Source organism: Humulus lupulus, chromosome 5 (assembly GCF_963169125.1).
Source record: "Humulus lupulus chromosome 5, drHumLupu1.1, whole genome shotgun sequence".
In the NCBI taxonomy this organism is placed as follows: Eukaryota; Viridiplantae; Streptophyta; class Magnoliopsida; order Rosales; family Cannabaceae; genus Humulus; species Humulus lupulus.
The window spans coordinates 138,574,583-138,587,495 of NC_084797.1; the positions used below are offsets into that span (position 1 = coordinate 138,574,583).

At 34.1% G+C, this 12,913-nt stretch overlaps 1 protein-coding gene across 2 annotated transcripts; it reads right to left on the reverse strand.

Annotated features, from left to right (window-relative positions):
- Window positions 1–317: 317 nt before the first annotated feature.
- LOC133777689 (protein BREVIS RADIX) lies at window positions 318–7,984 on the reverse strand. 2 transcript variants are annotated; one of them, XM_062217380.1, is made up of 8 exons: window positions 7,601–7,984; window positions 7,117–7,226; window positions 6,165–6,276; window positions 5,870–6,013; window positions 2,647–3,050; window positions 2,136–2,265; window positions 1,041–1,408; window positions 318–866 (listed from the first exon to the last, which is right to left on the reverse strand). In XM_062217380.1, exons 4-8 carry the CDS (start codon window positions 5,984–5,986, stop codon window positions 788–790), a joined length of 1,098 nt encoding a protein of 365 aa, XP_062073364.1. In that variant the 5' UTR covers window positions 5,987–6,013; window positions 6,165–6,276; window positions 7,117–7,226; window positions 7,601–7,984; the 3' UTR covers window positions 318–787. The 2 variants fall into 2 exon arrangements, with proteins under 2 accessions (XP_062073364.1, XP_062073363.1); XM_062217379.1 differs by lacking the exon at window positions 6,165–6,276.
- Window positions 7,985–12,913: the final 4,929 nt, after the last annotated feature.

The window sequence follows — 12,913 nt, forward strand, 5'->3', positions numbered from 1 at the left end:
AGCTCACCTTAGGGTGCGGCGCGTAAGGACCTGGCAAAAGTGTGAGCAAAAAGCTCGCCACGTCTTAAGAAAGCAACAAAGCTAGGCCACGATACCAAAGAGCCAAGTCGTGACCCCACCATTATGATACTCACTGCAGAAGGTTGATGCTATTAATGCTTCATTTCATTTATATCTTTGCTAACAATGGTGAGTTCATTTAAACAAAAATGAGTGTGTAAATATGCTAATAGAACTTTCAATTTCTATTAAGGTTTCCTAATAGAACTTTCGAAGAAAATTAAAAAAAGTAAAATGGAGTGATAAATGTGCAAGTCCTTCCGATTTCATTTCTCAAACTATCAACTGTGTTACAAACTAGAGCTGATATGCAATATGACAGCAAAAAAAATATATATATATATATGATGATGATGATGCTGCTGCCGAAAAGACAGGAGTCCCAAAATGGGAAAAAGGCCTCAAAAAAATGTAGTAAGATGTAATATTATCATTTGTAAATAAGAAAGGCATAATTAAGGCAAAACCGAACACATCAAGAGATCATGTGTATAAGGTTCCCACTAAAAGTAAAAATAAAAATGGTCTTGAGCAGCAGGAAACCATTACTTGTGTAGTAGTAGTGTTAGATCAAAGAATGTCAATTCAACTTGTATAAGAGGTGAGGGGGCAAAGCCATTTTCCATTCTCAGTGGAAGATTGGCTTTTCGAGACATCCATATGCATCTTAGTTCTTTTTCTTTCTAATCATCCTCCTCAACTGTTGGTTGTCTTGTGTCACAAAACTTTAAAGGTATTGAGCTTGTATTCTTTCTCTATTTGCCTCCCACCATAACTTTGCATGCACCTCCCCAAACTTTTCCCGGCTGCATTGATCATAGAAGATAAACCAAAAGCATAAGTGATTTTTTGGGCTCCTTGTAATGTCTCACTCAGTGATTTTAATCAATGATTGTTTCTTAAGAATTCAAAATGAAGAAGTTTAACATTTAGGACAAGGATTACTTGTAAATTTCCTTTATATAATAACACTTTGTTACCTGAATCTGACACGCCGCAGCTCCCTAGTGCCATCGGCTAGCTGTCTAATAGTAATGTACACACCAGGCTCATCTTGTTCAACCCATTCGGTCTCCAGGTCACTGGCATTGCTCACTGAAACCGAAGCCTCATCTCGAGATGAGGTTGTTGTCCTGGAGGCATCAAAAGATGATGTCTCTCCTTTGTGGCCACCTATAACATAACCACTTGAACTAGCATTGTAGTGATGACCACCACCAACATGATCATATGTGTCAGGAGGGAAATATCTATTTCCAGGGGGTTTATAATGGCTTCTTGGAGTCCAATCTTTATTTATTGACGGACTTTCCCTAGCAGACCCCATTCTTGAGTAAGAGGAATCTCTCTGCAATAAATAGAAGTATGTATGTTAGTCGTGATTAATTGAAATCAGTTATTTCATGTGTGGGATCAATGAAAAATTTAGCGTTACTAGATTGTATCAGCAAATAATTACTAGTTATAACATAGAAGTAGAAGAATTCTCTCAGCAGTTTGGTGTTTGATTGAGTTCCTCTAGCCCATGGAAAGAAAGTTGTTGCTGTATGTGCATGTAAATAGTAGTTGGAATCGCACAAAGAAAGTTCCTAAACTGGATGCGAAAAGGTCTAATATTTTTTCATAACCTATCAACAACTCCAAAGTTATAGCTAACAGATTGAACGTTTAATATTGTTCATTAACATTGGACTCATTACTTCTAAGTTTTTATATATCATTATTTAACCATTTAGTACAAATTTATATAACTTCAGAGAATCCACCATTATAAGCACTGAACCTACCAAAATAGACCCATCATTCTTTTTTTTAATGCACATTTATCAGTTTGGTTACAAGTCCATCATGTAAATCCCTTAGGCACTTGTAATATGAAGTGAAACCAAAAAGATAATTTTGTTCATACTAGTGCATATCTATCTACATACTACTTCAAAGGTTCACATATATAATTGAGAAACATAGCTCTAATCCACTTGACAAGAGCGATAAGTAGGAGCATCATTTGGTGTTATGAGCAACTCGAGGAATATTATATCTAAAAGAGAATAAGTTGATTTTTTGTATTTTACCTCATCCTCTGACCTACAAGGAGTCTGAAGAGCTTGCCGATTAAATCTCTGGACATTGTAGAGCTCCATGATTCTGTCATAGTTCTCACCCCACCATCTCTGCGCTTGCCACTTGTCAAACATCTCTCGACTTGAAAGTTAAATTAAATGTCAGTTGAAAAGTAATTCAGATTCAATAACTAAAATTTGATTGCAATGCACTAGCATTATTTTAAATGCATGTTGAAAAGGTTAGGATGACTTTAACATGGGACAACATAGCACTACAATATTTGCAAAATCCTTTAAAAATATTGGCAGGTAACCAAATTTAAGAAAGATTAGTCACAGTTAATATAATATCACCTGTGCATAAATACTAGACATCCAGAAGTTCCAAATAATTTAATTTCTTGTTGTATTAAAATTTCAATATCTTCTCTGTTAAAAAAAAAATTCAATATCTTAAACAAATGTGAAAAGAAGTCATTTTGCCAAAACCGATTCCTCTATTTGTTGATTATAAAAATACCTGAAACGAATTCGTTTTAGATCATTTCCCCCATTGGGAAGAGACACAAAAGTAATATGCACGCCTGGCTCCACCTGAGCCATCCACTCCTTGGGCTCTTCCTCATCCTCTAACACCACATCACAAGACTGGGCTGACACAGACACTCCTCTAGGAGTCTGGTCCCCACTCATTAACCCAGTAAATCTTGAGTCTGATCTTGCACCAGGATGATGACTAGAAGTAAAATCCCATGCAGGTGTTGAACTTGAGCTTGCACCTCCAGCATAGGGGTATGGAACCCCTTCTGAAGCAGTATCAAAGTCGGGATAAGGCCTCTGTCCCTTTCTATAGCTACTTGACCCACCTGTGCATGGTTTGCACTGCTTATAAGCTCCAGAGACTTTCAATGCCATATCTTTGATCTGCATAAAGTGGGGGAGAAAAAAAGTTGATAAGAAGTCCCAACACTTTATGTGCAAATGAATAGTTTCATTATGCATACACAAATAATATGGATAAATGTGTTTTACACAACTTATGTTTTGAAGGAGTTACATTTGTCTTCAGGATTATCTTATACAGTATGCGTACCCAAGTTATGTACTTGTAATTAACCTGACAAATTTTGATCAAGACTTCATCCTGAATTTTCGATATTTGAAATTCTTAGCTGCTCAGAATAACACTAAATATGGAGAAGGTACTACTTGCAAAGAGACAGATAAGTATATAACTACCCTTCGTTTGTAGAGAGGGTAGGTTTAGTATCAAGAAACATGCGATGCAAAGGCATGATCAAGTCAGCTAAGGTGTTTAAAATCCGTAGGATATTGTAAGTTATAATGAAAACAAAACATAGACAATACATTCAAAGATGTATACAATACAAGTACTTATGTACATATATGTTGGATACCCTGCTCAGGTATGCTGATGTCCGGACAGGAGAAGGCAACATACAATATGTTCTAAATGCTATGTCAAAAGGAGAGCCAAAAATCACTTCATTTATGAAACTGAATTGGTGGAAAGCGTGTGCATTTCTTCAGTACTGAAGAATATAAGTCGTCCAAATTGGACAACTTCAGACTCTTCCATAGAAAAGTTCAGAACAGAGACTTTTCAATTTCCGCAACAAGACAAGGTAAAAGGAGATGAAGAAAAAAATATCATAGATATATTCTAGTGTCTGCTTAAATGGTCAGTTTTTGTGGTCCTTGTATTCGGAGCATGCAAATGTCATTAAAAAGTAGATACTTTATCCAGAAAATACTGTTGTTGCTCAGGTGTAAATAAGACTACAGTATTCAACTTGGTAGGAAAAAACTAAAAAGGGTCAGGCAGCTCGAAGAGAAGTTACAGGCTCACATAATTTTATTATATAAATACCCACAGGAGCCAGATTTGTGCATTTATTAAAGATTATTTTAGATTGTTGAATGTCACCACTCGTGTTTTGTCATGTCAATATAGTTACATAAACTTAAAGTCTCACGTTAACATGGACAAAATCACATGCATGCATAAATAAATGGATCGTGATGTTGCATCAAATAATGTAATGTATTATCTTGATGGATCATATGATCTATTACTCTCAACCACAAACACTTGTCCAAAATTCTAACCCCAACAAAAGCTACTGTTCATTAGTCATATGTAATCTAATAACAAGAAAAAACAAGGGTTATTATTTTTACTTTTAATTTCTACTAAGAGAGGAGGTGATAAAAAAAATTAAGTGGCTCAAAATAAAAAATGCCACAAGAAGAGCACTTGTCCACCTCAAAGGAAGCAAGACTGAAAATTCTATAGGCAGGAGAACAGGAGCAAACATGCACTGGAACAAAGAGAGAGACACTAGTAAAGGCGCAGACGATCCCAACAATACAATTGTGTAAACAAGTGAATGTGAGATCAGACGACTATAAGAATTTGAAATAGTAAAACGACAAGAATTCAATTGTGGGCCGAGCCAGCCACATTTACCCGCCTGTCTTTTTCGAGTAAGAGACTGTCTTTTTATCAAAGACAGACAGCCCACGACTTTGCACAATTGGGGAATATGTTCTAGCTGACGTCATCAACCAAATTACATATTTTAGGAAGTTAGTAGTCATTTTGACCGATCGACCAACATTATCTTATTAATATTTTGCCCAAATATGTGACTACTTATAATTAGTTCATCCATACCTACAAAGAGACATCTCAAATATAACAGCTGTTCTTTCCATTAAGGATATGTCCTACCATGAGTAATTTAGTTTCTTTTTAAGGAAGAAAATACATTTGTCTGAAAAAAATTTATACATATATAATAAATAAATTAGCTGAACAAAAAAGCACGCATGAAGACTCGGGTCAGTATAGGGTTATGTACGCCATTTCCCAAGTATATATTATTGTTCAACTTTCTCATTGATGGGTAATATTCATGGACAGTCTAGTGGTCGAACCTGTGCAGTCATCAGTAAGTAGGCACACTAATACATTCTTTCACACACATATTCATAGCCTTATAGGACACAGACTGTAGGAAAGGTTTTTAATTATGACAAACCGAAGACAAAACAGGCCCTTGATAATTTATGATTTAAAATTATATATATTTAAAATTGTGGTTTCCACATAAGCTAATCAATGCTCTTTCAGCACTGTGAATTTCATGCAATACTTTATGATCAACTTGTGTGTGTGTGTGTCATTATTAGTAACATTTTCTTTCAATGGGAGCAACGTAGCTCGATCGATACTATTAATGCCCTCACCATAAATGAATGAGAGAAAATTTATACATATATATGATGTAATATAAATTATATGCGCGGACAAGGACACATTTTTTCATCCAAGTTTTGAGCTGTTGGCTTTAATATGTTAGATAAATATACGTGAACGGGAAAATAAGTAAAAAAAAATATTAATAGGAGTAGTGTACGAGAGAGTACGAAGAGGAGTGGAAATGGTATGGAAGTGAGTCACATGCAATAGTTAAATATTTCAATTTATATTAATAAATATTAAATCGTGAAAGATGCCAAAGATGGTCCCCACCATATCAAAGACACTCCTAATCGACTTGTGATTTTGTTTGTTTTCACAAAGATAGAAAAAGAAACTGAAAAAAAGCAAAGGTTGTAGGGGAAGCAAGCGAGCAAAGACCAGAGATATAGATATAAAGAGAGAGAGAGAAAGAGAGAGAGAGCGTGTGTGTGTGTGAAGGTCCAGGATTACGAACCTGCGCCGTCAGGCTTTTGACGGCTTCTTTAGTACTTGGGGTTCCGCTGCCACGCGCTCCACCTTCGTCTCCTCCATCGTCTGCCATTTGCTTCGTACATGCTATGCATGTAAACATATTTGCTTTTGTTTTACGATTTTACCCCTACACAATCATTTGTTTACGTTAATACCCTCACGAACCAAATTTACAACAAAACTAATGTTTTAATAACAAAAATAATATGATTCATATTGCCTTTTATATATTACTAAGTTTAACATTAGTACATGTTTTATCTTTCCAAGAAAGTCACCTTTGTCTAAGATGTAATGTCATGAAATGACGATAATACCCCTACTGAAAAGAGAATCTTGTGTGGGATGAGTTGGACCATTGGGCCGGGGAATTGGAACATTCTCCGCACACTGGTTCATAGAGACATGATTTTATGGTTTTGGAAGAGCTTGTCGTGTCAAAATTTCCAGAAATAAAACACGGTACAGTTGAACTAAAAATAAAACTAATGCTACTGCTGTGACCATATGGCCAAATCATCATATTTATAAAACAAAATATCCATTGGTAAAGATATGCATGGAAAAAAAAAAGTGTTGTGCTAGTCCAAAAGAATATTTACATATAAATAATTTTTTGTTTTATTTTGTGTCTTTGTTTTTTGGTTCTCTATGGAAACAAATGGGTCCAGAAGAAAGAGAAGAAAAGCAAAAAAGGAAAGGAACTCGGGATCAGGGAAGAATGAGAAAGAACGCCTATAAAATAAAAAAATAATGAGTCAATTATTGAAAGAAACAAAGCCCAACAAAATGGTGGTCTTGCCATTTGAAAGTGGTCGTATTAGCTCGACTTAAGAATAAATTAAATAATGACTCATGTACCCTATATGCTTTAATGTGAAAAAAAAAATTAAAAGAAAAAAGCCAATACAAAAGAATCAATACTATCTTACTAGGCCGAAGTTTCTGACAAAACCCATTTCACAAATCAACCAAAATTCCCTTGTCTTCATTTTTTTTTTTGTTCAAACATTCACAAAAGCAAAATTTTAATAATAATAATAATAATAATGGATGAGCTTTTATTTAAATGGGTACATAGATGACATAACCGGCAAAAACATATGAGGAGAGGATGAAGAATGAAGAATGAAGAATGAAGAATGAAGAATGAAGAATGATATTACAGTTATAATAATAATAATAATAATATGTCATTGTAACATTATTATTATTATATAAAGGACTTACCAAAATCAAAATGTCGTTTATGCCCTCCTCAGCTCCCAACCACCCAAGAGGCCAGTACTTTCGAGTTACTTGCTACTCAGCTTCACTGTTTAGACGACCTATTCTATAACCTGCAAATGTACAAAACCGAGATTTATTTTACAGAACAGACACAATTCATTCTAACTTTTTTTTCTTCTTTAATTTAAAGTAATTACTAAGAATAGAACCAAAGACAATGACTTATAATGGTCCAAAAAAAAATTGCTAAAGTCAAGTAAAAACCGGACTCAAAGAAGTCATGAAAACGAAAATGAAGACTACGAATGGAACCCATGGGACCAAAAACATTTTAAAAAAAAGTGGAGAAAAAAATAATTGAGAAATGATAGAGATATACAAATTAAAAATAAAGCGATACTCTGTTTGGTAGCCGAGAAAGTGGCCAAGAAAAAATTAAATCAAAACAAAACAAAAACGAAATTGTTGCTCTCGGATTGATTACCTTGATGGAAAAATGGGTGATGAAGCAAGAGTGAGTGAGGTCGATAAAAAGCTTATCAATGCGCCACAAATGAATTTGCATAAAACTTTCTTGGATCTTTTCTGGCGAGCCAATCAGGTACCCAAAATTATAGCCAAATACATATATGAAAATATATAATATCCCTTGAATTTCGGTAGAGTCAATTTCGCTACTGCTACCCTTCTTGTTCTTCTTCTTATGGCACTGATCAGAGACAGAGAAATAGATTAATTTCTAGGGGAAAGGAAATGCCGGCGATATATCGTCCGAGATTTTGGTGAGAATGGAAGCTTTCGGATTGTGTTACAGCTGCGGTGTTTAATGCCGAATTCAGAAAAGAAAAAAAAAACGAAAAATAAATTAAATTTACAGACAAGAGAAGACAAGCGAATCGAGAGAGCGTATTTATATAGCGGGGAGGAGAGAATAACGACGTCAGGATGTGCCGTTAGATTTGACGGGAAAAGCGTTTTTAAGAATTTGAGTGAGTAGGCAAATTGGACATGAGGGTCCACATGTCTAGGTGATGCAATGGAACGGATCTCTTACGTGTGTGGGAAGTAGCATACGTGGCGGGTTTTGGTTGGTTCTTATGTGAAAGCATGAGATGGATCATGGAAGGAAGAAATTATTTTTTATTTTTGTATTGTAACTAATTATAGTAAGCATTTATGGGATTTACAAATTACATAACTAATAAAAAAGTAGTACCTTTTAAAAAAACATTCTCGTATTTTAACAAATTTTGTAATGCATATGGTTTTTTTCTCTTCATAGTGATGAGTTATGTGCAGTTTTAATGATTGGATAGTTTGTGAATTTAAAATTTGCTGTGGTTATAATTGGAAATGGAATTTAGGATTGAAAGAAAATAATTTATAAGACATAGATTTTAAATAAGAATAATTTTATTTAGGAAATAAAAGAAAATGTCAACTTTTGTCTTAATGTTATAGTATTTAATTTTGTTTATTATTATTTTGTATAAATGAAAGCATAAATATATAATGTTTTCAAAATGTATCACTTTAATTTAATATTAAAACTTATTTTTAGACAAAAAAAAATACTTAAAGTTTAACAACCTATCAATCAACCTTTGTTTATATTGAACTTATACTTGTTTTGATAAAATTGGTCCAACTTATAAATTTTTTAAAAAGTAATTGTTACATCCAAATTTCGACACAATCATAAATGAGTCTCAAAATGTAAGCTCGTAAAGCGTAAGCTCGAAAATAACAAGCAGTGGCTGGATACTTGTATAAATTTTCATGATTCTTAATTTGTTATTGTTGGCGATCGAGCACAAGTTCAGAAGGCTTAAGCTTAATCATTAAGCTCGAAAAGGGTGAATATTCTCATATGGGTGTTATTCGAGCTTTAGTAGTAAGCTCGAAGATGTTGGTCTCTGAAGATTGAGCTCAATGAAATCACTAGCTAAAGAGGAGGCTGACTAGAATAGCAAGCTTGAAGTATTGGTTGATCTCGAAAACGTGTAAACCTTGCGGTCGAGGTCAGCAATGCGTTTTGCACACTGACAATTGTTAGGAGATCCTTATTCCTTAGGAATTTGTTGTTATATGTTATTAAATCACAATTATCGTGAGATATTATGTAATTAATGCATTTATTTGTATTTATTTCAAATTTAAATTGTAACTTCCCAAAATAAGGGGAAGATATTCTGTCAACTAAGTCTATAAATAGCCTGGGGAATTTCATTTGGAGACACACAATATTGTACTGAGAATACTCTGTTGAATTGTTTCGATAAAGCTTTGAGAGAGTATCATGAATCAATAATATTGATTTGTGGACTATAGACAGATTTTAACTGCTGAACCACGTAAAACTCTACTGTACTTTCATTATTTCTTAAATAGTTGTTTAGTGTTTCTAATTTAAGTTGACGAAAAACGGCATCAACAGTAATTTAAAATGATTTTAAAAAATAATAAAATAAAAAAAATATTTGAATTTCTTATTTTTAGACAAAAAAAAAAACACTTAAAGTTTAACAACCTATCAATCAACCCTTGTTTATACTGAACTTATACTTGTTTTGATAAAATTGGTCCAACTTATAAATTTTTTAAAAAGTAATTGTTACATCCAAATTTCGACACAATCATAAATGAGCATCGAAATGTAGGCTCGTAAAGCGTAAGCTCGAAAATAACAAGCAGTGGTTGGACACTTGTATAAATTTTCATGATTCTTAATTTGTTATTGTTGGCGATCCAGCACAAGTTCAGAAGGCTTAAGCTTAATCATTAAGCTCGAAAAGGGTGAATATTCTCATATGGGTGTTATTCGAGCTTTAGTAGTAAGCTCGAAGATGTTGGTCTCTGAAGATTGAGCTCGATGAAATCACTGGCTAAAGTGGAGGCTGACTAGAATAACAAGCTTGAAGTATTGGTCGATCTCAAAAACGTGTAAACCTTGCGTTCAAGGTCAGCAATGCGTTCTGCACACGACAATTGTTAGGAGATCCTTATTCCTTAGAAACTTGGTTTTATATGTTATTAAATCCCAATTATCATGGGATATTATGTAATTAATGCATTTATTTGTATTTATTTCAAATTTAAATTGTAACTTCCCAAAATAAGGGGAATATATTCTGTCAACTAGGTCTATAAATAGCCTGGGGAATTTCATTTGGAGACACACACAATATTGTACTAAGAATACTCTATTGAATTGTTTTGATAAAGCTTTGAGAGAGTATCATGAATCAATAATATTGACTTGTGGACTATAGACAGATTTTAACTGCTGATCCACGTAAAACTCTACTGTACTTTCATTATTTCTTAAATAGTTGTTTAGTGCTTCTAATTTAAGTTGACGAAAAACGACATCAACAGTAATTTAAAATGATTTTAAAAATTAATAATAAAATAAAAAATATTTGAATTTTAATTAATGAAAACAATATTTGTAAAAATAAAACTTTTAAATTTAGCTAATAAAAAATATAAACCTACATTTATTTTTGTTATACCCAAATCCTTAGCATACAGGTTGGTTAGCAAGACCAGATTTGGTGAAACCTTTTTGTTAAAGGAAAACATACATCATATAATCAAAAGTAGCTAAGGCGGAGATTAGGTCAAGATTGAAAAACAGAAGAGAAAAACCAACAAAGAGCACTTAAGATCACCTTGACTTCCAGACAAGAAGAAAACTGCTCAGTAAAAATCAAAGACCAAATATATTTACAAATATAAATGCCAAGTGGAAATAAACATCCCACGAGTAGTACACAACCAAGGCGAAGTACAGCTCACTAACCCAACTCAAAACTCGAATGAATCTTACACGAATCAATAACAACCAATCAACTTTGGGAATTGGAACACCAATTATGTTGACCTGTTAAAATCAATTAAGTCGATCAAGGGATCGACTATCTCGAATTTTAAGGGAACATTCAAACCTACATCCTCTATAAATAGAAATGGGTTTTTACTATAAATGGATGGATTTTTATCATCTTCCCCAAGAGTAAGCCATTTCGGTACTAAAACAATAATTCCATTAGAGAACAGTAAATTTTTTGCAGTGGACGTAGGTTAGAATAATTGGTCGAACCATTATAAATTGTGTATTCGTCTTCTCCTGACCACCCCTTTTTCTTCTCAAAACACATAAAATGTCTGCATTAATTCAATAGTTTTTCCCTCATTCTTCTTTGGAAAAAATATACACCAACATTTTGGTGCTTTCATTAAGAGTTGTTAAACCAGAAGTTACTACCTAGACATAATTAGTTGCCCCCAAAAGACTCACAAGGAATGGGAATGAGATCTCTACTGCACTTATACTTGAAGTGAGTATGAAGGATCTTGAACCTTCATGCATAAATAAACAACTTGTACCATAGGGGAATCGATAATTGAGCAATTTTTCCACGATTCCACTCAAAGCATTGAGCAAGTCTAGCACACATTGGCTGAAGCTCAAAAGAAGTTCCAACGTGCGTGAGTCAAGCAAGCTACCATAGTGGAAGAGAAAGCTCCAAATGATGTCTAAGAAAGTCGTGGTCGTGGTCATGGTCGAGCCCTGAGTAATGCACCGAGTTGAGTGAAACAAGCTTTGTCCATTCGCTGAGGTCCAAGTCCCACATTGGAGAAATCAAGAGAAAAAATAAGTACAAATTGAAAGATAAAATCCAAACTATGATGATAAGAATAACACCACTTGAAACTTCAAAGTTAGGGAAGAAATATTAAAAGGCTCATACACAAGGAGTATCACTGTCCAAATTCTCTATTTCCTAGCCCACTATAGATGCTTAAGGCTTTTTCCAAAAGGAAAGAGAATTGGGATTCAACAAGCCTTTAAAATTCTCAAGACAAACACTTTCTTGATGAATTTCTTGAAGAAAACTTATGATATTTTAGAGCTAGAGAGAGGTTAGAGAGAGAGAGAGAGAGAGAGAGAGAGAGAGAGAGAGAGAGATAGTTTAGAAGTGTGATCAATGTCTCAAAACTCTAAATTTCCCCTTTTATAGTGTAGGCAGTGTCATTAAGTCTAACCAATAGGATTAGAGCGTTTAAATCATCAAATTGGAGCAAACAATTGTAATAGCCATGCAGAGTTAGGTGACATGTCTCCACATATAGGCAACATATCACCTAACAATAGCAGACATGTCGTCAGATGCTTAAGGCCTTTACGTGTTTTTCTTGCATGGGGTAAGCGACATGTCACTTAGAGACATGCAACATGTTGCCTCCCCACATGTCAACTTTTTCAAAATTGACCTTAGAAAACTTTGAATTCTTCCAAAGTTTTTGGGCATGCTTAGATACCTCATTGTACCAATTTAGAACCAAAAATATAAATTTTGAATGCCTACAATCCAAACTCAAATTTCACACCTCCATTCTGTGAAATTGTTAAGGGTTTTAAACCTACCTTGTGTAACACCCTTTAGGCTTTGTATTTTAACAGATCATAACATTAATTACATCAAGGAACGCTAAGGCGGTGTCAACTAGCAACATAGGGATACAGAGATAGTGATTGAACTTAACCAAATCAATGAGACACTTTCTTGAAAGAACCACTGCTTGAAAGAGTTAAAAGCCAAACAACGAGGGAAGGGTTCGAGGTCCACAAATGTGCAATCGTTCACGAAAAGGATTTAGAATGATCCCTTATAATTTAACTTCAAGCTGCTTGTGTAGTCAAAATTCCACACTAAGTAAAAACCACAAGCTCGTGTCCAAAGCTACTAGATAATCACGTGACACCATGTTACACGCAGGTCTTTATGTA